The 25913-nt window shown below is 31.4% G+C and overlaps 2 protein-coding genes across 8 annotated transcripts; both read right to left on the bottom strand.

The window, feature by feature from the left end:
• Nucleotides 1-13550: 13550 nt before the first annotated feature.
• On the bottom strand, nt 13551-19176 carry LOC107953144 (E3 ubiquitin-protein ligase RHF2A). Of its 5 annotated transcripts, none has more exons than XR_001699086.2 (9): nt 18939-19146; nt 18408-18589; nt 18275-18321; nt 15420-15482; nt 15240-15348; nt 14731-15131; nt 14500-14607; nt 14019-14381; nt 13551-13874 (listed from the first exon to the last, which is right to left on the bottom strand). XR_001699086.2 is itself a non-coding variant. In XM_041117755.1 (9 exons), exons 2-8 carry the CDS (start codon nt 18534-18536, stop codon nt 14072-14074), a joined length of 1167 nt encoding a protein of 388 aa, XP_040973689.1. In that variant the 5' UTR covers nt 18537-18539; nt 18939-19176; the 3' UTR covers nt 13551-13874; nt 14031-14071. The 5 variants fall into 5 exon arrangements, 4 of the variants coding, with proteins under 4 accessions (XP_040973689.1, XP_040973690.1, XP_016743868.1 ...); XM_041117755.1 differs by having other exon boundaries at nt 14031-14381; nt 18408-18539; nt 18939-19176; XM_041117756.1 differs by having other exon boundaries at nt 14031-14381; nt 18408-18539; nt 18901-19144.
• A 4325-nt stretch (nt 19177-23501) lies between these two features.
• On the bottom strand, nt 23502-25451 carry LOC107953145 (protein BUNDLE SHEATH DEFECTIVE 2, chloroplastic). Of its 3 annotated transcripts, none has more exons than XM_016888383.2 (4): nt 25048-25451; nt 24895-24931; nt 24460-24543; nt 23502-23751 (listed from the first exon to the last, which is right to left on the bottom strand). In XM_016888383.2, exons 1-4 carry the CDS (start codon nt 25339-25341, stop codon nt 23699-23701), a joined length of 468 nt encoding a protein of 155 aa, XP_016743872.1. In that variant the 5' UTR covers nt 25342-25451; the 3' UTR covers nt 23502-23698. The 3 variants fall into 3 exon arrangements, 2 of the variants coding, with proteins under 2 accessions (XP_016743872.1, XP_016743873.1); XR_001699087.2 differs by having other exon boundaries at nt 23613-23751; nt 24374-24543; nt 25048-25418; XM_016888384.2 differs by lacking the exon at nt 24460-24543 and having other exon boundaries at nt 25048-25415.
• Nucleotides 25452-25913: the final 462 nt, after the last annotated feature.

The raw sequence follows: 25913 nt of genomic DNA, 5'->3' as shown, positions 1-25913 counted from the left end.
CTTATCAGATTAGGTGGTTGTCACTCCTTTCCAACAACGATGGGTCGCCAAAATGTTAGGATATGATTTTGAAGTATCCTATAGAAAAGGAATCAATAACAAGGTGGTTGATGCTCTATCTTGACAACCACAATTGGACCAATGTTAGTACTATCAACTCTCGACTAGTTCTATCATCTCGAGCCTTTTGGAGAGGGTGAGACAGTCGTATATAATTGATGATAAGTTACAGAAAATCATCCAAAAATTCAACAGCTCCAATGTCTTAACCAAAAATACTCCTGGGATGGTCAGTTTTTGCTCAAGAAAGGGAAGATGGTCGTGGGAAAAGTTCTGCAGCTGAGGCATGAGTTGTTTCTCCATTTTCATGCTAGTGAGTTGGTGGGCACTCAGGTGTGCATGTTACTAGGAAGCGCATATCCAGATTGCTATATTGGAAAGGTCTCACCACCGATGTTACAAAATGGATTCGAGAATGTGTGATCTGCCAGAGATGTAAAGTGAGACAGTAACTTCTCCTGGTCTCCTACAGCCATTACCAGTACCTGATAGAACTTGGTCTATTGTTAGTTTAGATTTTATTGAAGGATTACCGAACTCAGATAGGAAGAATTCCATTCTTGTGGTGGTGGACCATCTAACCAAGTATAGTCACTTCCTAGCTCTGTCTCATTCGTATACAGCTAAAGATGTAGCCCAAGAGTACTTGAATCATGTCTACAAGCTTCATGGCATGCCAAATTCAATCATATCAGTCAGAGACAAAATCTTCGTTAGTAGCTTTTGGCAGGAGTTATTTCGGCGAGATGGTACTAAACTTCTTTTATCAACAGCCTATCACCCTCAAACGGATGGCCAGACGGAGGTTTTGAATAGATTTCTTAAGAATTATCTACAATGCATGACTAGTGAAAACCCTGCGCATTGGTTTCAATGGCTACCACTTGTTGAGTGGTGGTATAATTTGTCGTTCCACTCCTCGATTCAACTCACTCCATATGAGGCTTTGTATGGCCAGACTCCACTGATGCACATGCCCCTATCTCGTAGGAGCCTCTACAGTGGCAATAGTGGATAGAAGTCTACAGGTTAAGGAAGCAGTGAGAAAGTTACTGCAGTTTTGTCTCAGGAAAGCTCAAACTCGTATGAAGCATTTTACTGATAAGCATTTTACTGATAAGCATTAGTTCGAGAGAATTTTTCAAATTGGAGATTTGGTCTATTTGAGATTGCAACACTATTGGCAGCAGACAATTAGAAAGATCCTCAGTCAAAAATTATCTCCTAAATATTATATATGGACCCTTCCCAGTGATCAAGAAAGTGGGAAATGTGGCATACACTCTCCAGCTCTCTCAAGGGTCTCGTATTCATCCAACCTTTCATGTTTCGCATCTGAAAAAAACATTTTGGCTCGGCACCTATTCAACCTCAACTGCCACTGGTGGATGTTCATGGTGCATTGCAGAAGGAACCAACCCGAATTGTGGACAGAAGGATTGTTAAGAAAGGAAACCAAGTTGTTACAGAAGTGTTAGTTGAATGGATTAATTCGTTTTCGGAAGATGCGACGTGGGAGTCGCTAGCCATGATTCAATCTAAATTTCTTCATTTCCATCCTTGAGGACAAGGATCTTATTTTTGGGGGGAGTATTGTTACGGGCTAGAAAGTAATCAGAGAACGTGAAAAGAAGAAATTAGTCGAAACAACTAGTCTTTTAAATAAAACAAGGAGTTTTAATAGAACAACTAAACGGGGCGTAGTGGGGGATAAGTTAAACGATGCGTTTAGTATAAATAGAATTTGCCACGCTGTTTCCCTCTTGTTATTTTCCTTTTATTAAGTGTAAGTTGTACGGGAAGGTGGTTATGCATATATAGAAGTAAAAATTCAGAATTCTTTCTTCTTCTCCGTTCTTTCTCTTCTTTTCTTCGATTTTCTTCCACTTCAATTTCGGAACGTATCAATTCACTGCAATCGAAACATTTAAAGTCTCAACCCCAATCACAAATCTTTTACATCCATTTCTTCATTAAAAATATGCTGAGAATAAAAATAATTTCTGATTTTTTTAATCTTTTTATTTTTTATATAGTATTATTAAAATTACATGCTAACATATATGATAAAATAGTGTTATGCATGTGAAATGCCCCATTTTGTTGCTTCAAAATCTTCCGTAAGTTGGATGTTTCATTGGCTCATTTTGTTATTTCTTAGTGTTAAAATCGTAGTGCAGGTATTTTTTTTTAAATGTAGTGCAAGGTTTTTTAGTTCTTTGTCTACAATATTTCGTAGACTTCTTCTAATAAAGTTAGACCGATGAGTGTTGAATTCATCAAAAATAAAAATTATACATATAAACAGAATTAAATTTCGTAGTAGAGATAAAGATTGGTTTGATTAATTTTGTGATTTCTTTCAACCAAAACGTTTTGTGGGTGAAAAACAAAGTGGAGGTTTAAAGTATAACTTAATTAAATAATAAAAAATCTAAATAAAATAAAAAAAAAGAATAATAAAATTTCGAATTCAAAATAAATTTAACCAATAAGCTAACAACTCTAGCCTAGGAAAACAATTTTGGTTTAGGTTCTAAATTGATCACAAATCATGAATCTCATTTCACTTTATGATAAGTCAGTTATAGAGATTGAGGAACAGTCTCAAACTTTAAATTTCTTCGTAGTGATAAATTAACTACAAAAATGGCCCAACAATGAATTCCTGCCAAACGAACAACTTTGAGATCAGCTCTCACAGTTTAATTCTTCAACAGCCTTGCAAATGAGAAGATTTGGCTCAAGTCAACAACTGTGCAAGCCGTTTAAACCAAATCACTAATTCCTTTGATGTCGCCTAACTGTACCCAATCAAATTATGCCAACTTGTTCTTCCATAAAATAAAACAGATTGAGTTATTTTACCAACAGTGTATTGCTTTAAACGTCGAACAAGAGGCCATCTCAAAACGATACTAATGAGGCAATCCTATTTTTCTCATAAATGGGAGAAATAGTGAATATCAAAGTGAAAAGCAAAGAAAATGAACGAAATAGCTAAAGGAACTTTTAATAAAAAGAAAAAAAAACTTAAAACAATGATAATGAGTGGTTGTAGGTCTTTTTTTTATATATACAATGCTTAAAATTACCTATAATTATTTCTCGATACTTAAATAGAAGGATAAAACACACTTGAGCACACTCGAATTCACATTCACCTACACTGGCTACAATCTTGATGCCAAATTGAGCCAATGTCATATAAAATTGATAATGGGTAGCTGTGTGTCCCCCTTGTTATGCCAATGTCATAAATTAGTCCATATACATTAGATTAAAAAGCAAAATATAACCTAATAAAATTACATTCATTTCTACTTTTAAGTGATGTTGTGACTAATAGAGCAACCAAATAGTGATACATGGTGTGCCATGTGTACTTCATATGATGTGGCACATTTTATTACATCATAAAATATTTAAAAATAAGAAAAACTCAAAAATAAATATTTTTTTTTAAAAATTATTTAAAAAACCACGTCCAAGATGAACCTAGACAAAGTGGTTGTCTATGTTAAAATGAACCTAGACAAATAATTGTTCGGGTTTATCCTAGACATAGTTCTTAAAAACTTTATAGAAAATTGTTTAAAAATAATTAAAATCTATAAGAAATGATTAAAAATATTATAGAAAATTATTTAAAAATTAAAATTTATAAGAAATTTTTTTTTTTTTGAAATTATTGAAGATTATTAGTAACAACGTTGGAATCCAAACTCAAACAAGCCTAGGCAACTATTTTCTTTAAATTCATTTTAGAGTTATTTCTTAAAAATTTATTAAATAATTATAAAAATTATACAAAAATATAGATAATTATTTAAAATTTATTAAGAATTATAAGAAATTAATAAAATTGGGCTCAACTTAATTAACTAAAAATATCAACTTCATTAAAAAATACATATTTGTATACGAGTATAATTGAATTCTTTAGACATGTTATATTGGGGTATACATATAGTTTTTATAACTTTTAAAATTTTCAATTATTATTTATAATTTCTTATAATTCTTAATAATTTTTAAACAATTTTTTATAATTTTTTATAACTATTTAAGAAATCACTCTAGACTAAACTTGAATAAATGATTTCTAGTTTTATTTGAGTTTGGACAACCATTTGTCCATAATCATTTTGGATGTTATTTTTAATAATTTTAAATATTTTTATGATTCTAAATAATTTTAAATAATTCTCTTCTTTTTTTTTTTGAAAAATCATGTCTAGGATGAAATGAACCAAGACAACCATTTATCTAGGTTCATCCTGATGATATTTTAAATAATTATAAAATTTATTTGTTTTTAGGACTTTTTTTTAAAAAATATTATCATGTCAACATGAGGTACACGTGGCATGCCACATGTTAGTGTTTGGTTCCTCTATTAGTCACATTAGCATTTAACAATAGAAATGGATGAAATCTTTAACAAAAAGACCAGTTTGCTCTTTAATTTAATGTATAGGGGCTAATTTACCTTTTTTTTAATAGAGGGTAAAATGTAACCCGAATCCTAACACAGGACATATGAATGGACCTATATAAAAAATTTTTGAAAAAAGTCAAACAATTACTTAGTAACACATATGAATGGAACTTTTAATGGAAAGGTCAATTTGCAATTTTTCTAACGTATAATGGTTAATTTGTCCATTTGTTTTAGTAAATAGGGCAAAAGACAATCTACTATAAGGGCCTTCACGATACTTTTACCAACAATTGAAATTTTAATTGAAATGCTGAAGTTAAAGCTTTATAAACTTAACTTTTTAGGTTCAAATCCATAATGTATGGTTTTTTTTTTAGAGTTTTTATAATAATATTTGTTACTTTATAAATAGGCTTAATTCACAATTTAGCTCTTGAAGTATATTCATTTTCCCATTTTGGTACTTAAACTTTGTTTAGTCTCAATTTGGTACCTAAAGTATCAATTTCCTCTATTTTTGGTCTATTTTGTAATGGACATTAAAAAACTATTAGGCAATTTTGGCCAATGAAAAAGTGCCACATGGTATGTTTTTGGCCAATGAAAAAAATGTCATATGGCAATTAAGTTTATTTAAAATAAAAATATTAAATTTAAATTAAAAATAGAAAATTATAATATTAAATATTTAAATATTGAAAAATACTTTTCACTTTGACTGAGCGTTGATTGGTGTTGAACGATGTTAATCGGCATTGATTGTCCATGTGACACTATTAAAACACGCCACGTGTCCCTTTTTTTTGTATTATACATAATATATTTATTAAAAATATAAAAAAAGCCATATATAATATATAAAAAATTTAAACAAAAGTTTAAAAATGAAATTTTGTATCTAAAAGGCAAACCTCTATAAAAGGTTCTCAACTTAGCAATAAAAGATACAACTCAATACATGACTAAATAATTCTCTGAAGTAAAGTTTCACTCCAAAAGTTTTCCTCCAAAAACTTTCAAAAATTTAAGTTTATGTTAAAAATTTTGAATTCAAAATAGATCAAATTTAAGTTTTTAAATATTTTAAATTTTAAATTTAAATCATATTTTTACTTCCATCCATCCTCCGATCCTCAAGCTAAACTGTTGCAAAAAACAATTTCAAGCCAAATTGGTTGCTAGCGCATTATTGGCTTAGGCCTAAACTAAAAAAAAAATACAAAAAGTTTATTGCTGAAATGCTCAACTCAATGGATTCTGACACAGAAGATGAGAAATCCTCAACATCTTTAATTAAAATTGTGGATTTTGCATATGACACCATAACAGTGATAATCACCAAAACTAAAAAGAAAGAAATTTAATAAAAAAAGAAGAAGAAGAAAATAATTGTTTTGAAATAATTGTCTACAACCTTCCAAGATTCTCTGCATACCTAAAGAAATTATTCCAAAAGAAGACAAGAAAGCCAAATAGTAAAGATTCCCTAGAAGACTAAAAATGGAGATGAATTGTAACAGCCCGCTTGGCGAAATTCTAATATTCGGTTATTGTTTATTGAGATATGGTGCTTTGAGTGCATTACAAGAGAGTAAGGTATTAGATATGACCAAGTATAAGATTCTGTAAATGTGCCAATCAGCAAATTATGTGTTTTAGCGAGATCGGTGGTTTAGCAGACTCTCTTGTAAAGTATACGCCACGCCACTGGGTTAGATGTTTTTGTTAAAGTTCGTAGTTTAATAGAACTGGTACCATTTGGTAGGACTATTTAGTTAGGCAAACAAGATCTGGTTAGAACGGAACTAAGTTACTGCAGTTGATAAGACTAGAATTTATTATGAGAGTACTTATTACGGGAAACGAGGAAAAGTTAGTCTGATGATTTGACTTTCCCACTAAACCTAGTTTTCGTGTTAAGATGTGTAAGTAGTGACTTCTTGAACAATCTTGACATCTTCTTGGCATTCATCCTCTTTCAAAATTTTCTCTACATTCGCTCTTTCTGAAAACCTAAGATCGAAAATCTACTTGAGTTGGGTTTGTTGTATTCAGTCAACTCCTTCACTTGTTTTAGCTCCTTGGTAATTACTGATGAACCCTAAGTTATTTTCATGGTTATTTACGTAATATTAATGCTATATATGTTAGTGTAAGGAAAGAAACTTCCTGGTTCTGGGTTTTCTGGCAACGTTTCTTGCAAACATGTTTAGTGAAAGCTCGATGAAGCAAACCGAAAAAGCCAAGAGGGGGTGAATTGGCCTTTAAAAAAATTGGTGGAAGCAAAGGCAAGAATGAAACAAAGAACACAAAGAATTTAGAGTGGTTCGACCCCAATTTCCTAACCCACTACCTTAGCTTTCCACAACTAATGATTTTTCACAAATTCACTAATTTGTTTAACCTTTAAGGACAAGGTTTAATGTTACAACTCCTTAAGATTTCTACCCCAAGTCTTAAGTTTTAAAACCTTTCAAAGAGATACAAATGAGCAAACAAAGAAACAATCCTTACAAGATAAAGTTTTTTTGCAAATTGAAGCATGAAGTACACTTGAGCAAAATAAAAGAGATAAGGCTCACAAGTATATGTAAGAAGAATATGAAAATTTAAGCTCTAAGATTGTTTGATTGATGATTTTTGCTTAAAAGTACTTTCTTGGATGTTATAGGACTTTAAAAGATGGTATTTATACCCCCTAATAGATTTCTAGCTGTTGACGATGTTGGAGAAGTTAATATGGCCGTTAGGGATGTAAAAGCAAAGCATTTATTTCACCTGCAACTTCGAGTATCGATACCTACAAAAAAGGTATCGATATTTTTTGTCACAAATACTAATTCAGTGACCACTAGAATGAAATAATCAATACTTTAAAAATATTTTATCGATACTTCCTGAAATAGGTATCGATACGGATTGATACCTTGTAGGGTTTATGAGAAACATAATACAATTTTGGTATCGTTTTTTAGAAAGGTATCAATTATTTTCAAAAAGTATCGATACCGAAAACATGGTATCAATAATTTTTAAGGTTTTGACAAAATGCCTTTTTGTTCTCGATTTTACTAAGGGTATCAATTATTTTAAAAAATTATCGATACTTGGCCAAATGGTATCGATACTTTTTGGCCTAGAGCAATTCTGACTTGTTTGAAAATCATTTTAGCATTTTGATGTGCTAAAATGATTTTAACTTAATTGAGATCATTTTGACTTGGTTAAAAACATTTTCACTTGATTTTAAAATTGTTTCAAAATTTTCTAAGAGTTTATTGTAAGTATTAAAAAATTTGATTTCTTAGAATTCAAATTAAAAAATTATTTTGTCAAATTTACCTTATATTCAAAAATACTTTTAATTTGTTATATCAATATCTTTTATCAAACAAAGCTTAGTTTAACATTTAGTTTCTGGAATAGTGATCTGATAAGTTTAACTATCCATATTTTAGCTCAAAACAATCTTGAAGGTCCCCATGATAAGGGCAAAGGTCCTGTTGTTTAAACTTGCTGCATTTTCTGATGAGTTCCTTGTTGCTTCCATGTGTGTGTGTAATACTTTTGTTTATACCTTGTGTGAGGTAAGTATTCATACTCTGAAGGGATGAAATGTCTCTACATGAAAGGTGGTCATTCGGAGTCTATTAAAGTGTAAGAACTAGAGGTGATCATGGGCCAGGCCAGGCCTGGTCAGGCCCAAGTAAAAAAAATAGGCCCGTTTTCTAGGCAGTCGGGCCCGAAAAATGGGCTTAAAATTTTACCCAAGTCCGGCTCAGATAAAAATGCTAAAATCTGGGCCCAACCTAACCTGCCCATATTAAAATTTTTTATATTATATTATTTTTTACATAATTTTTAAATATATATAATACATCAAAATACTAAAAATATTAAAATAAATATTTCCGAACAACTTGAAAATAAATTTTAAAAAATATGTATGCTTAAATAATATTAAAATAGATGCAACTTAACAAGAAAATGTCTCTAAAATAATAAAAAAATAACAATAAAACATGTTTTATATAATATCCAGAAAATAACAATATAATAGTGAAATGGTAGCAAAATAAGGGAAAAAAAAAACAAGAAAATATCATTAAAATAATAATAATAAAATAGCTTTTTCTGTCATTTAATGAATTTGGGCCGCGTCGAGCTCGGGCCAAAAATGTCTTACCAGAGGCTCGACCCGTTTTTAGAGTGGGCCTTATTTTTTTTCCCAAGCCCATTTTTCATGCCTATATTTTTGCCCAAACCCTTCCACTTTTTGGACGGGCCTTCAGATCAGGCCGAGTGGACTGGCCCATGAGCAAGTCTAGTAAGAACCCTCATTCATACTTAAGCCACTACCCATTGCTTCTGACAAGGATGATATGGCCTAAGAAAAAAATGGAAATAAACTCATGGCGATGCCTTCAATGGAATAAGTATTGAACTAACAGATCGTGATACATGAAAATGGTCGTGTATGTAACGTCCCCTAACCCTATACCGTCACCGGAATAGGGTTACAAGACATTACCAGTCAGTACAGTCCAATTCCGGTCATTAATTAAAATAAATATTCACACACATCCTAGTTTTAAGATGTCGTCCCTTTAATGGGCCCTTGCGGTCCAATATGAACAGTAAATTCAATTCGGGACTAATTTAGAATCACTACGAATTTTTAGTAAATTTCAAAATTCATACTACATACCGTTGCCAACCATAATTTACTCATTTCATCAATACTTCTACAACCTAAATGACTCTCATTAAACATCCTGGGTACATGCCATTATCAATACTCAACATACTTTACCTTAATGAATTCGGGATCGTCTTAGGATGCTGATTCAACATACTATCTTTACTTAACCTACGCACGGAAACAAACCGTACGCTGAGTATGGTATACTCAGTGGTATTTCTATAATCCGAACAATTAATAATATAACAAATACTTAAGATCATAATAACAATTACAATTATTCAATTATTTATTCATAGATAAATTTCAACTACTTACCATATAAATTTTATACAAATCATATAATAAACACAATAACATAATTCTTCAATTCTCAACTAAATCCATTATTATTTACTCCATTCTTTCACTTACTACTCGGTATAGCTTTCCTTAATTTACTCACAATTCAATATCATTAAACTATATTCAACTATACACTTATCAATCATATTCCATTTTAATTTATTTCAATAACAGTCAATTTCATTTATATCATATCAACTTACTATCCCTGATAGCTTTCAGTATATACATACGATTCATATATCTCAAATCACATTTCAATTCATCAAGTGGCATCATATATCATCAATTCGAACTCCAATCATTTCATGAACCTTTGGCTCATATTTTCAATTTCATATCTAAATTTTCAATTCTCAATTCAATTTCTCGTTTCATTTCAATAGCTTGATCAATCAAATTTATTCGATTTATCTTTCACTTATTTACCCCTATTAACAAACCCGGACTTTGACGGATACGGATTCCAACCCAAACACACCAGTACGACACATTGTGCCTAAAATGGTACATAGTACCTGATCAGTATACGACACATAAAGTGCCTAAAACGACACACGAGGTGCCTGATACGACACATAAAGTGCCTGATCGATAAAGTCGGCAAATCCCGTACACTTCCAGATCCTATGGCATGCCAATTATATCCGACTCAGCCCGACTAGTTAATAGGGTATTTCATTCACTTTCTCAATTTAATAATTCTTTCATCAATATCTCATTCCGATAATTACACATATTTACCCATTTTCACAATTCATACAATTTCATTCAATTCAACAAATATATTTCAATTATGCACATTAATTCATAATTCAATACAATTCAATTTACTTTTCAATACCAAATATTCAAATATCACAATCTCATATATTCATATCAATTTCCTCATATTTCCAATCAATATATTTTTCAATATAACATTCATTCAATATTCAAATTTCTACATAAGTCATATATATTATATAATTCAATCAATATAATTTCAATCAAATTAATTTCAATCAATATAAATTCAATAAATTCATCGCATACTAAAATCAATCTATTTCAATTGTAAAACATCATAATTCAATCACTAACATTTTCCATATGTATATAAATATAATAAATAATAACTAAGTTCGGATTATATAAATACAAACCGTAATTTTCGAGCTAACTCCCGTTGACTTTGTCTTGTCCTTTCTTAGCCGAGATTTCCGGTACCACATTGACTACGAAATTAATACAATTCATAATCATTAATAAATTGCCAATTCATATCTTGAGTTACAGAATTTTAAATTAAGATCCGCTAATTTTTCCTGAAACTAGACTCACAAATCTTCTTACAATAAAATTTTTAGAATTTTTGGTTTAGCCATTAAGTACAGTTTATTCTTTAAATTCACCCCTATTCTGCTATCTAACAGTTTCATCCCTTCTTCACTAAAAAATAATTATCTCACAGTACAGAACTCGGATAACATTCCCGTTGATTTCTCTTGTAAATAGACTCATTAGGGATTCTAAACATATAAATTTAAGCCTCTAATTATTTTTCTTCAATTTTTGGTGATTTTCCAAAGTCAGAACAGGGGAACCCGAATTCATTCTGACCTTGTCTCACAAAATTCATTATATCTCATAATTTATAATTCAATTGCTATATCGTTTCTTCTATAAGAAACTAGACTCAATAATATTTAATTCCATATTTTATTCATCCTCTAATTCAATTTCTACAATGTTTGGTGATTTTTCAAACTTAGACTACTGCTGCTATCCAAAATAGTCTTAGTACAAAATGTTGATTTACTTTAATTTCAATTTAATTCTAACTAAATTCACTTACTTTTTTATCTTAATTCATACTTTATTTCTACTCAATTTTTAACCAAACTTAGACATAATTATCTATTTTTCATCATAAAACCATAATTTCGAAATTCTTTCAATTTAGTCCTTAAAGCATAAAACTTATGAATCACTTTACAATTCAATCCTTGTATCATTTTTAACTTGAATTTCTATCAATTTAGCCCTTAATTCATCATTTTATTTAACATGGACAATATCTAGAAATCTAATAACTATCAAAATATCAACTTAATTTCATCAAAACTTTGTTCTAAAACTTCTAAAATATCAAAATTAAGTAAAAAGGGCTTGATTGACTTACCTATTAAAGCTTAAAGCTTCAAACCTTCAATTTTCCCTTTTCTCCCCTTCTTTCTTTCTTTTTCTCCCCTGCTCTCTGTTTCGTTCCATTCTGTTTCTATTTCCTTTCATTTGCTTCTTTCGTTTATATATATAATATAATATAATATAATATAATATAATTAAAACATAAAGTATCTTTATTATATAATAATATAATAATATACTAAACATAAAAAAAATCTTAGATTTTCTTCACGATAAACTGCCTCAATTTATATTTTTTGTATAATTGCCCTTTTAGTCCTTTTTATTTTCTTTTAATCTATAATTCAACTTTCACACTTTATTCAATTTGGTCCTTTTACTTAATTACTCTTAATTAAATTTAAATTCACTTAATTAAACTCTAATTAACCACTCATTTTACTTCGTAAATATTTTTAATAAATATTTACGAATCCATTTTTCAAAAACGGAGACCCGAAAATATACTTTTTCGGTAACGGTAAAATTCGGGTCATTACAGTGTAGCCTCTAGTAGGGCAAGAGTATGTTGCAAACCAGATTGACTAATCATGGCAAAGAAATATGAATGAAGTAAATGAAATTACTACGAAAAAGGACCTGGGTACATGACTAACATGAAGAAGGTGGTCTGTAAGGTCAAATGGGCACAATGTATACACTAAAGGAATAGTAAATTGGCATATAATTTGTCTATGATTGGTACTTACCAACTGGCGAACTATGTGATTGTGTTTGAGTTCAAACAAATTGCTTGAATTGTTAATGACTACTGGAATGTTTTCTTTTAAAACTCACTATGTTCTTTTAAACTTACTTAGTTATCTTTCCTTCTCAAGCTTGCTACTGAAGTAAAGGAAGTGTTTGGACTACACCAGAGGACAATTGTCATCGTGAGATTTCTAGTGTTTTATATTATGCATGACATAGAGGTAATATCAGGGTGTTTAATTTTGAAGAATGAAATTATATTCAAACTTATGCTTATGAAACTGGAATTTAATGAAATTATATTCAAACTTATGCTTACGAAACTGGAATTTAATGAAATTATATTCAAGTATTTATGATTTTAAAAGCATACTATTTTATTTAGTCTTGAACGACAAATGATTTAATTTTTTTTGCACCAAAAATATTCTAAAATTAATGATTTAATTAGATCCTCCTTAAGAATCGGGTTAGGAGTGTTAAATGAATAATAATGATTCTCTACAAAGAAAATACGAAGATGAATAGTAAAAATTTTATGCAAATAAAAGACCAAGATAAATAGTAAGGATCATCTACAAAAATTCTCTCAAAAAAAATACGAAGATACATAATAAAAATTTTTTGTAAAAATTTTGTAATTCAGAGAATACATTCTTTGCAATTATAATAATAATCAGAAAAAATAGCAATTGTATAGGCAAGAAAAATTATTTGTAATAATATAAAGGATCAAGTTCCCCAATAAAAACATTGTAAAAAAGTAAAAGTCTCTATAAAAAGACAACAAAAGATCAAAGATTCTCTTGAACACCCAAAATTTTCAAAAATTCAAGTTCTTTTCCTAGAAATTTAAATTTTCAAAATATTAAATTTTTAGATTTTTAAATTGAAATCAAATATTTACTTCCATCCATCCCTTAAATTTTTTACTTACATCCAAAGGCTCAATTTGATTTTTTTTTTAAATATTTCATCTTTTACTTGCATTTTAAAAAAATTAATTTTCTAGTTGTTGATTTTTTAAAAAATGAAAACAATTTTTTTTTTGTTTTAAAATTTTAAACCCTTCTTACGGAGCCTAATTTTCCAAAAGAAAAAAAAACGAACACCCATATATTAGGCAAATAAAAATTTCAAATTAACGTACCAGTTTATATATGCATAAGTTTATAGAGTAGGAATGATGTTGAAAATAATCAGAATCCATCGTTTATTTAACAGAACACCTAAAATTCGTGTGTGCTTGTTAAAAATTACGATCCTCATGAGATTCCTCACATCTTCAACACTTGGGTTCCTCCTCCACTTTTGAATATATGACCTTTTCTGCTTTTTCAGTATCTTTTCTTCTCAATCACCCAACCGCTTGCTTCAGATGTCTAACTCCAAGGATATTGAAAATGGCTTCAGAAAGGGGCAAAACATCCAACACAAACGTATCTAGAAACACAACATTTGACCCCACATCAGACATTCATGAATTACATCTACTACAGTTGCCAGGTTACTGAGTACATCCAACATCGAAGTAAACATATCTACAACACAAATGTAGATAATGGAATCATGCAAGAAATTCTCAACCTCTTGGTTTACCTTCGACACAAAACCACTTTCGCTTGATGCATTGCCGGTACTTATTTGGAAGCAGAACTTGCAGCACATGAAGCTTGGGCACTGGTCTCAGTCAAAGGAGTTTCTACACCGGCATCTACAATCTGGTGGTTATTTGATTCTGGATTAGACCCATCTTCCAAACTGCTTGATACAGTAGGACTGGCAATATTATCTCTGGTTTCTGCAGGCTCTATCGTGCGCAAGACTGTTGCATTGCTGCCATCATTAACCTCTCTCCTAATTTCAAAACCCAGACCTGCCATGGAAGTGTTGCGCGAGAAAAATCTCTCCTTCCAACCCCTTGTACTCTTTGAAATTGACTCTCTGTACCTAAAAATGATCCATATTTCAATTCAAAAGACAAGTGCAAGTCTATAATAAATCATGTAAAATTAAAACATCAAAATATCACCCATGTTAAACCTCAAATATTTCCTACGGCCAGTACCTCATTGAAACAGCATTAAACCGTGATTTCAATGATTCTGAAAGTGACTGGAAATCCGAAGGTCCAGCTCGATCTTGACTATTAGGAGAAGACTGATTAGGAGACCTCCTGCAACAAAAGAAGATAGTATTGTGATTGCCATGACGGTAGGTTGAAAATTGTGTTTTTTACCTAAGAGAACTACCTAATAACAGATATATAAGGATAATCAAGGTAGAAAAAAGTAATTACCTATTGTTAACGGGAACGGAATTCCCTTGACCATTGACAAAAATTACATTGGAGCGAGATGCAGAGGCAGACTGCTGATCAGCTTGGGCAGATGTTTCAGGAGTAATTGATACCAAAGATTCTTCCCCCACAGTTCTTGAAGGTGAGGATGGAGTGCCAACAGTGATTGTAGGGGCTGGTTGAACTTCTCCTTGAGTTGCAACTAGTGAAGATATAGGACCAGTAGAAGGTGCATTTGGATGTGTTGAAAATACCAAGAATTGCGGACGACCTTGAATTGATGACCTATTCCTCATACCTTCCCTCCTTGCAATGTGACGTGCTCGTCCCATTGCAGCAGCAGCAGCCAAGTGCTGGATTATGCGCTCATCAAGTTCAGCATCATTTGTCCCCATTGGCAACTGCATAGAAAGCAAGTGTACGAGTAAGGTTATTTCTTTAGAAATTGGGCTTAACAGTCAATTTAATGAGGATGCTAGACGTCTAACTAGCAGAGGAGAAATACAAACATGCTGTAGTTCAAAATCCCCCAGCGTTGGATGATGAAATATGGCTGCATTTCTAGAAGGATTAAACCTAAAACTCCTTTCACGTTCAACAGCCTCAAGCAACTCCTGGCTGCCAAAGCAAGAGAAATGATTAGAATGTAATATAAATGGGGAAGAAGAATCTGGATCCAGTAATAAAACCTGGTTGGATCTTTCAGGCTGATTGGCTGCCAGCACATTGGGCACTGAGAACTCCTTTGACACCTACAAGATTAAAATAGAAAAAAGTAAGAAATAAGATAATAATACTTTCTTGCTCTTTCCATCTTTTAGCAAGTAGCATGAACTCCAATCATATCTCATATATGATACGAACATCAATTGAACATTCAACAAATAAATTCACATCAGATTCTTTTATCACATGGAATGATTGGAGCTGAAGAGGGTCACATAGTTCTTGCAGTGGTAATTCTAAAACTACACTGGGGGAAAATAGAGATTTCTCCTACATTACCCATGATAATCAGTATCAACGTAATTTCATGGTCATTCTGTCTGAATGCTACATAAAGAACATAAGCCAAATGCAGGAAGACCTAGGATTTAGAAGCCCATGAGTGGTTCCACTAATTTGGATTCCTATATATCCAGTCATGTGGTACTTCTTGTAATATATATGTAAGAACCATACTCTAAGAATTATAGCTCCGAGATTATGGCAATATGGAAGAAGCTAGCATTTTAACCTGGAGATCACGTGTTCATACATCAGAAACATATCCTCCATAGTACTCTCTTACATTCCAGTAGTCTGTACTTCTGTAAGTATCAATCAGAACATAGACTTCTTAAAAGATATTATACAAACACAACATAACCCCAACAATAACCCCATTTTGTTCAACCTACATAACTCTTATAAATGCCTAAGTTGCTATTTACTTCACGCATTTTATAGAATTTTCTAAAATCTCTTGTAGAAATCCATGTTGACATCAAGCATCACATAAACATATCAGACATAAAGCAATTTGTCATGCATATTCTCACATCATAATTTATGTAAGTCTTGGCAAAAGAAAATTGCCATGATCTTAGTAAAAACAAAGTGTATAAGAAGGCATTAGTTTGCAAAGTACATATAACGACATAAATGAAGCACAACATTAGCCAGGAAATATGGAGGCAGAAGGAGTAAAGGAATCTTGAGCTACTAGCACTGGACCAGCCATTATATCCACCCTTTAGGGGGTAGAACCTGCAGACCCTATCTTGAACTCCAACCAAAAACCTAGGGGTTATCCTCATTTTCATAGGGGGAGAAAAGAAAAAGGGCTATCCAGAAGTACATAAAGACTAGAAAAATGAAGAGGCAAGTGAAACTAGGTGAAACTTAGAGCCACATAAAATAACAAACAAAAGACAACATGGTGATCTATCAACATCAGTGTTCCTACATTAAAGTTGCACAACTAATGAGATTCAAACCAAAGATATAACAAGGTTATGAAGAAAAACAAATGTCCTGAATTACTACAAAAAAGCAATAACTCAAATAAAAGCATTTTCCACAAAAAAAAAAAGTAAAATGAGGAAAAGATGAGAGGAAATTGGCAGCAGTAATTAGAATTAAATAGTGCGTAAATGAATAATTTTGCACCAAGTCACCACTTCATCAACAAAGAAATATGCATAGATGCCAAATGCAAAGCATTTTATAATATCTGCCATCTAACCAAAATACTTGCTGTACTCCGGCCTTATTTCACCAGACATATGCGGTAATCTCAAACCTCAAAGGCCAATCTCCGACACACAAATAAACTTTAAGCATATGTGGTAACCTTAGATTTGAACACTTCACTCTTTGGCTTTTTTGGAGAGAAATAGATAGACCCTGCTTTTGAAGGAGAAAAGATAACCATATAAAGCTCCAGCTTTCCATATAAAGCTCCTGCTTTCATGGTTCTCATCTTTTTCGAACACAAGCTTCCATGGTCTAAATAAATAGTCCATCTCTTTTAATATTAATAATAGATGGTCCATTCATATATTATGAAGGTACATGATGTTATTGGTTTATTCTACCTGTATCTTTATAATCTAGCATTCCACATGCATTGTTGTCCCCTTGGTCCCCAACTGCATAGCAAAGTTTTCGTTCTTTTCGCTCGTCCAAAAAAAAAAAAAAGAAGGTATTTTCAAATTGAAACATTTTTGGAACATAAATGTTTACGGATTTACCAATTCATTGTTCCTAAGAATGACAAATAATAGGACAAAATCCAAACCTTTCCTAATTAAGGAGAAAAATGTGAAGTGATAATCCTGATAAATTTCACAAAGTGTGGCCCAATAATATCTAATTTACAGCTTTAATTTGTTAATCTGCTTCCTAGAATCCTCACTTTCAGATTCCTCAACCAGTGTCTAACATCAACATAAGCATCCAAAGAACAACAACTTCCTTTCCTAATAAAAAGTATTTATCTCCAAGAAACTCTCTTTTAGAATTTAAAAGATTTGGGAATGTTTGATAGCTAATTTTTTATTCCATGGACAAACAAAAGTACACATCAGGCCTCATCCATAATTTGCAATGCTCCCTTATCACAAACATGATGTTATACCAACAATATTGATGGAGGTTTTACCTCTTTTCTGGTGATATAAAAATGAAATGAATAACGTCCCTTCCATGCTATAAAGTTTATAGTGATGCTGTAGTACTGCTTCAGATCTGACTGCCCGCTAGAGTAGAATGCAGCTTGATTCCACTTAAGCATCATAAGTACATATCTATACTATTCTGTTATAATTTGTGAATCTCCCTATTTTAAGAATAGGGAAGAGAAGCCCAAAGTTCTAAACAATAAGAGAAGAACAGAAGCTACATTAATCCCCATTGACAAAGGACTGGTTTTATGAGTCTAATCAATTAGAGAATTTTCCTAGCCCAGACTGATTTACAAAAGTATAGTCAAGTTCAAGTTCGCTTGAAAGTACACCAGCAAGGCATCTACGATGAATCTCATAAAATGGATATAGATTACCATTCAAGAATGCACTGAAGATGAAACTCGTGCTTGCAGCAGGTCACCTGTAAGGGATGCAGCGAATAAGTATCAAAGAAATGTCCATTCACATATCAAACAAATAGGAATAAAAAATTTAAGACATACATACCGTGGATGGATCACTTTCACAGAATGCTTCAAGGCATATACTGCAGGCATCATCACAAGCATCCTGAATTCCCCCTTCCACAAAAGCTGCAGCAGAGGTTATATGCGCCTCAGACTTGGTATCTTCCATGTCCTGCAGGGCCAAACACCGAAGTTTCCCATTTTTTATAATGAACATAAGTCCTAGGTACAAAATGGAGCCAACAGTGACCGGAATAGAAATTAGCATCTTGATAAAGACTAAACCTTGGAAACATATATAGTCAACACTGAAGACACTGATACTACACTGATGAGATGCATAAATCAGTTCACTTAGACAAAAGATCAACAAAAGTTAAGCCGTAAAAATATATAATAATTTGATATTTTTGTTTTAAATACAAGAGAAGAATCTCCAAAATCCACAATAAATATTAACCAACTAGTAAAACTCTAACCAACCAAACTCCCCCAGAAAACAAAATCAAAGAAACACATATCATTTACTTTACCACCACTTGAGGGTTGAGAGTTTATAAGTAAAGAAAACCTGCTAATTATCAACCAATATCTTGATCAACAAAACAAAGAAGCCTTTTAGAAGAAAACCCTAGATTTTTTATTTTTTATTTTTTTGAATTTGGGATTGTTTTGGTTTTTGGATATTAACAGAGCGGGGTGGTAAAGAAAGAGATGGAGTTGGGCACAATGTAAAGGTAAAGGTAAAGGACCGAAAGCTGGGTCGGTCATCGTATTTTGTTGTTTTCCATTATTTTTTATATTTTTATGCCACAATTCCGACTTATTTTTTCTCCTTTAATATTGTCGTGTTCATAACATATTAACATCTATATTTTTGACACGAGGAAATTATACTATAATATCTTTGACGATTCTTTCCTCCCTGGAGGTGTGCATGGACCGGGTCAAGTCTGAGTCAGGCTCAGATAAAATTTTAGATCTATTTTCTAGGCTCGGACTCAGCCTGAGCCTGAAATATAGGCATAAAAATTTACCTAAGTTTGACTTAAAATAAAATTATTAAGCTCGAGTCCGACTCGGCCTATATTAAATTTTTTTTAGCTTATTTCATTAAATAAAAAATTTAAAATATAATAAATAAAATATATTTAAAAACATAAAAACAATAATTAAAACAAGAAACAAATAAAAAATTAGACTAAAACAATACTTAAATAATACACAAATTAAAAATATAATAAAAAGAGATTATATTAAAATTGAAAACAAAATAGAAATATAATTAAAAATAAAATATATATATTTAGTATATAATTCGGGCCGGGCCGGGCTAGGCCAAACCCCAGCCAAAAAAGATTTATCCGAGGCCCGGCCCGTTTTTTAAATAGGCCTCTTTTTTTGCTCAAACCTATATTTCGAACTTATATTTTTACCCGAACCCTCACATTTTTTAGGCGAGCCTTTAAGCTGGGCCGAGTAACCTGGCCCATACACACCTCTATTGTGTACTTTTTTTTTTTTATTCCAACACTACTCACTGTACAATTTACCGACTTATTTCTGATCGGGAAATGGTAAATTTTACCATTTCATATATATCACTGCCCATAGCTATTCTTGTGACGCATGGCATGTATATCTTTAGAAGTGCAGTGTTACGACTTCAAGAATAGTAGGTTGACATCACCACCTCCAGAATGTCGCATCGTTGAGGGAATTTTATAAATTGCATAAATCATTTAGATATTTTGTTACTTGAAATTAATTTTAAATGTATTAAAATTAATTTTTGCAAATTTTGATTTACACAATTTTGGGATTCATTTTGTTATATAAAAACATCTTAATCGATTTAAGTTAAATCTACTCTGCTATCACATTAATGGATAATTGTAATATCAAAATTTCTTCTTACCAAAAAAAAATAATATTAACCCCACAGAAAATACTAAGTAAAGAGTGTTTAAGAACAAAATGAACAAAAATGGCAAATAAAACACTCTCCCAAAAGCACACTCATTGTGTAAATAGAGCAGTCTCCAAATAACTTTCATCTCAATTCAAAAATGAGATAGGCAAATCTCCAAAATTCAAATTAAAATATCTCAAAATATTATCTCTTCAATTTTTGGAAGGCGAATAAAATCTGTTCAGCTTCAAATATTTTAAATCACAAGATAGAGTTCAAGCAATTTTGAACTCTTTCATTTTCTTTAAAATTACCGTCAATGAGTAAGGTTTACTCCACCTTATATCTAGTTCCTTTTATATATAAAATGTCCTACATTTACTGCCTATTTAAGACATTAATTACATATATAAATCATAGACAGTCAACCACGAATATAATGTTGCGATTGATGTTATAATAATGAGTTCAGGGTGATGAGGAATTGGTTTAATTTTTTTACACTTGGGTTAAATAATATGTCTTATCCTATAAGACAAATATTCTCAACCTGTAAATTCTGCCTTTGTTCGGGAATTGGATGTAATTCAACATGGATGGTGCAGTAAAGGAGGATTTTGGGTTAGCTGCAATTGGGGGTGTCATGCGACACAAGAACGGGAGATGGATTCTTGGCTATAATCGATTTTTGGGGAGTGGTTCTATCTTGGACGTTGAATTTTAGGGTATTTTGAATGGTTTGATGATTGTACTTGATCGGGGATTTGACAGTTTGATTTTTTTTAGACAATTTAGAGGTGGTATAAGCTATACAAGGTAGTTATTCAAGGGTATTGAATTCCGTTTTGGTTAGAAGAATTCGACAATTATTAGCTAAACCAATGCAATGGTCAAATCCATCACGTATCTAGAGAAAATAACAAAGAGACAAATGAACTTACAAGAATAACTATTAATAAAAAAAGGAGGCCCGCAATTATTTGGAATGCCCCCTATAGGGGCTTGGCCATAATTTAAAATAGGTTTATTGTAATGTTTTTTTTTTAAAAGGTAAATTCAGTAATTCATTCAATGAATAAAACCATACAATTCAAGGGAAAAATAATAAACACTTGTTGTAGATGATGAAGGACAAGTTCCATCAACAGAACAAATGTTTTATCCTCAACATCAATAGAACATCGTGACATGTTGACAATTGGCTTGTCACAATTCACGTACGATATAGCTAGAGTGATTGCAAGCACTTAATATGATAAGGAAATTAGCCTCAGATGGTCCAAAGCGGCAAGCAAAAATTGACAAAAGAATCGAGCATTCAACAAACTAAAGAGGACGACAACAAAAACATCCCCAAAATCACTTGTAAAACTAAGGTTACATGCATAAGCAAAACTAAAAAATGTGCTACAAAAGTAGACAAAAACTTTTAAAACTGAAAACTCATTAAAAAAATAGACAAACAAACAAAATAATAATAAACTTAAACAACACAAGTCCCAATCGACTCATGAAATTATTTATTATTCTGAAATACTCTCAAAATAGAAACAGATTAAGAAGTTGACGAAGAGCCACCCACTTTCCAAGAAAAATTACTAGTGGCTGGTAGAGTTTTAGTTTGTCCATCACAACTTGTGAAGACAATAAAAATACACACAAAATAGATCTGCAAACTAAAAAGAGAGAAGACATGAGAAATGAATGAGAAAAATAAAAAGAAAAATTTGATGGGAGGGAGAAAAAGGTGGGTGATAGCCAGCCCAAAGGCTGGCACCGTGGCTGAGCAAAACAAAATATAAAGAGCATACGGCTTGAAATTTTTTTTATTGTAATGTTTTTTATTTCACCAAAAATAAATAAATAAATAATGAGTTCAACAAGGAAGTTCAATATTTAAAATTTTTAATAATTATGATGAATTTGACAAACAATAAAAAAATGAAAATTAAATAAAGTGTAAGAAATTATTAAACTTTTTTTAATATAATTTGAGTTACAATAAATTATTTCTGCCCATTAACGTAATCCTTTCATTGTGAATAAGATAATTTCATGATTTATTATTTGATTTTCATTTTGATTGTTTTTCTATATAATTTCAACAAGATCCTATTATAGTATTACTCGGCAAGAACATGAAAATTTTTCAATTGCGAAAAATCACCTTGAAATCTAATAATCAAATTAGATAATAGATCTGGATATCATTTGCATAAATTTCGACGTCATTTAGTCATGGAAAAAGGAATCATATTTGATTTGGTCATCAAATAATAAATACGAATTTAAACTTTTTATATTTTTTTTTCAAGGAAAAAGTTAAAGAAAAAAAAGTTCTGTCATAAATTATTAAAAAAAAAATTATAACACAAGAGATCCTCATTCATTTTAAGGTTTTAATCTAATATTATCCAAACCGAGATGATATTAAAATAAATTTCTCCTAATAATATTAACTCTAAAATTCATAACTGATTTAAATACATGCTTCTACATCTTTTCAATTATTTATTGATATTTTCAAAATTCATAAGTCCGAATACTTTTTACTTTAAAAATAAAATATCTCTATAATCATAACTGATTTGGTAAATTTAATTTCTCTTACCAAAACTCGTTCAGTTAAGCAGCTTTAAATTATTTCTTTTTCCGATGATTTTTATCAGCATAACAAATACACAAAGTGAAAAGATAGAAGAAAAACAATGAAGTCATTTGCCCTTTGCCTTGTTCTTTTATTCGCTTTCTTCTCCCCTTCTCTTTCCCAAGGTAGTACTAAAACATAATAAATACCCGAATTCAATTAATTCATGTTTTCACCTTTAAAATTTTATTCTAATGTCCACATGTGTTAATGTTTGTAGGTACCCAATTTTGCCCGATTGAGCTAACGATGGATGGGTCACCATGTGGGGAAAATGGGAAGTATGATTGTGTTGAAGTGATGATTGCCAGGTATGGGGCTTCAGCAATGACCAATACCTGTTCTTGTACTACTTTGCCAGATATGCAACGTACCTGCAATTGCCTTATTGTTTGTCAAAACTCAAAACTACTAGATTAGTGCTTCTACTCTTACTCTTAAGCTTTCACCTATTTTGCTTAATTTCTAATAATGGTTATAGTTTATATGCATTTTCTTTCAAATTATCATCTCAAATAATACTTGTATATGATATGACTCCGCATCATAGCCATCTAACTTATTGAAACAAAAGATAATCACAATAGAAATTTACAACTTTTGTTAATAAAATCCAGTGTTAGATATATAGAGCTGCATGCTTAATTGATAAAGGACACAAAATAAAAAGGAAAAAGTGATTGGGATGAATGAATTAAAAGCACTGGTAATTGGTAAATTAGCCTTAGGGAAGCAAAAATATATTGTGATCATTGGAAGCAGAACCCACAGCTTATAAACGTTTTGAATATCCAGAACCTCCGCATTTCTTGCAAAGTATCAATCCTACAACAATATCAGCAATGAGGTTAACAAATAAGAGCAAGGAGGCTCAGTCCAACAGATTGAAACATTATTTCAACAATGAATGATTAAACAGGATGTCACACAAAAAATTGGGCCCTATACTAGGAGTTGGATTGCATTTTGCCCCACTACTCAAAAAAGGGCAAACTAGTCCCTGTAAATTAGATTAATGAGCAAATTGGTCCTTTCTGTTAAAAATTTGATCTATTTGTACTGTTAAAAATTGATTCATGTACGTCAACAGAAGAGATGAATGAGTTTTTAATAGAAGGACCAATTCGCTATTTGATTTAACGTACAAAGACTAATTTGTCAATTTTTTTAGTAGAGGGGTAAAATACAATCTAACTCCTATAAGTACCTCCATGGTACTTTTATCCACAATAACTCATATACACAATAACTTCCAAGTGAATGCACATTCTGGTGATGCAAAGTCTATTGAGAAACAGCCACTGTAATGGTAGCATAAATAAGGTCTAGGTCATGTATCAAGTAAAATTAAACAATCAATAAAGCATCCTTCGGTTTTTTTGGTGCAAAGGAGATCATAGGTATAGGAAGGAGAAAGTGTTCCAATGCTGGGATTGGAGTGCCAAACCTGCTAGGATGTCACCTTTTAAGGATAGGTTGAGTACGAGAACCAATGGAGCTAAGCCTGAGTTCTGATCTTTAACTAAATCTTACCTGCACCTTTACACACCCGACAATCGATCAAGCCCGTTTCTTGCTTCATCTTACCATCTTCGCAAAAGACACATTTTGTACCTCCTGCATCCATCACAATAACGCATACATTTACCAACACCCTGCATTTCCTCAACAAACCACATGTTTTTTCACAAGAAGATGCAAGGGTTCTATGGTGGAAGCCAGGAAGGAACTTGATTTAATCATTGCCAAATAAGAACCAAAACTTAAAAGAAACAAATTATAGTTTCTTCTAAACTATTCTTTAAACACAAGGATTCAATTTAGTAAAGTTCTTGACACCACCAAAGATTATGATTTGCCAATTCTAATTGGAACACAGGCCATTTTAAGCTATGCTACTTCGCTTCATTATCATCATTCCAAAAACAATGGAAAAGAAAAAAATAATCAAAAAGTGAAAAAAAATACCATTTCCAGCACAACGATCGCATGGGACGGGATCACCCTGAAAAACCCACCAAGAGAAAGTGGAAAAAGATAATTTTTAATCCATCAAATTCCAACATATATAAGTACCGAATTTGTTTTTTAAATGAAGGGTTTTTGATAGAAGGGAAATACCTTGAGGCCAAGAAAGAGGGAGAGTGCAATGGCAGCCAAAACACTGATAGTGGCAAGAAAAGTTTGGGTATCTAAGGGCTTATCAAAACCGGTGAGCAACAAAACAGGGTGGAGAATGAGCCTTGTGGGGTGATATAGAAGCTTCCTACGTTTAGAATTGTTGGTACGGGACAGTGTGGAAATATCTTGCTTTGTTAGGGATAGTTGAGGGAGGAAATGATTAGTTGAAGAGGAGGAAGAAGAAGAAAAAGGAGAGGATAGAGGATTGAGGGATGAAAAACATAGCGTGGCCATGGATAGCAAATACAAGGATCTTGTGGAGCTGAGTTCGGTACTTTGATTCCTTCATTTGCCTTTTTTTTTTTCCTGGCGTGACAGATTTGCCCTTTTATGTTGGTGACGTTAAACAATTTGGGAGCTCGTTGGTGAATTATAGCATTTTAATAAATCATAAATGCAAAAATAATTTTTAAATATCAAGTTTGTTACTTTGATTCAAACCACAAAATGTAAGAATTTTTATTTTATTTTATTTTTCATGTATGTATTATAGAAAAAATAGTATTAAACATGGTTTCATTATTAAAAACAAAATTTTATTTCTATTTCTCAAATGTGTTTTTCAATTTTCAAAAATCAAAAATATAAAAAAATACTTTTAAAAACCAAATAGGGCCTAACTTTTTTGTTGTTTTATAATTTTCACTTTTGTTTTCAAAAACTATTTTTAAAATTTTAAACATGTTTTGTTTAGAAATAACCTCTTTCTAAAATCAAATGGAGTATTAATCTTCATAGGCTTTAAAATGGATTTGGAGAATATTATAGTTCTAAAAAAAATTGTTATTAGTATATTAAATAAATTA

The sequence above is a fragment of the Gossypium hirsutum genome, chromosome A07 (assembly GCF_007990345.1).
Source record: "Gossypium hirsutum isolate 1008001.06 chromosome A07, Gossypium_hirsutum_v2.1, whole genome shotgun sequence".
Classification (NCBI taxonomy): domain Eukaryota; kingdom Viridiplantae; phylum Streptophyta; class Magnoliopsida; order Malvales; family Malvaceae; genus Gossypium; species Gossypium hirsutum.
Note: the sequence above shows the minus strand (reverse complement) of the source record. Positions and strands in the feature narration are given on the sequence as shown.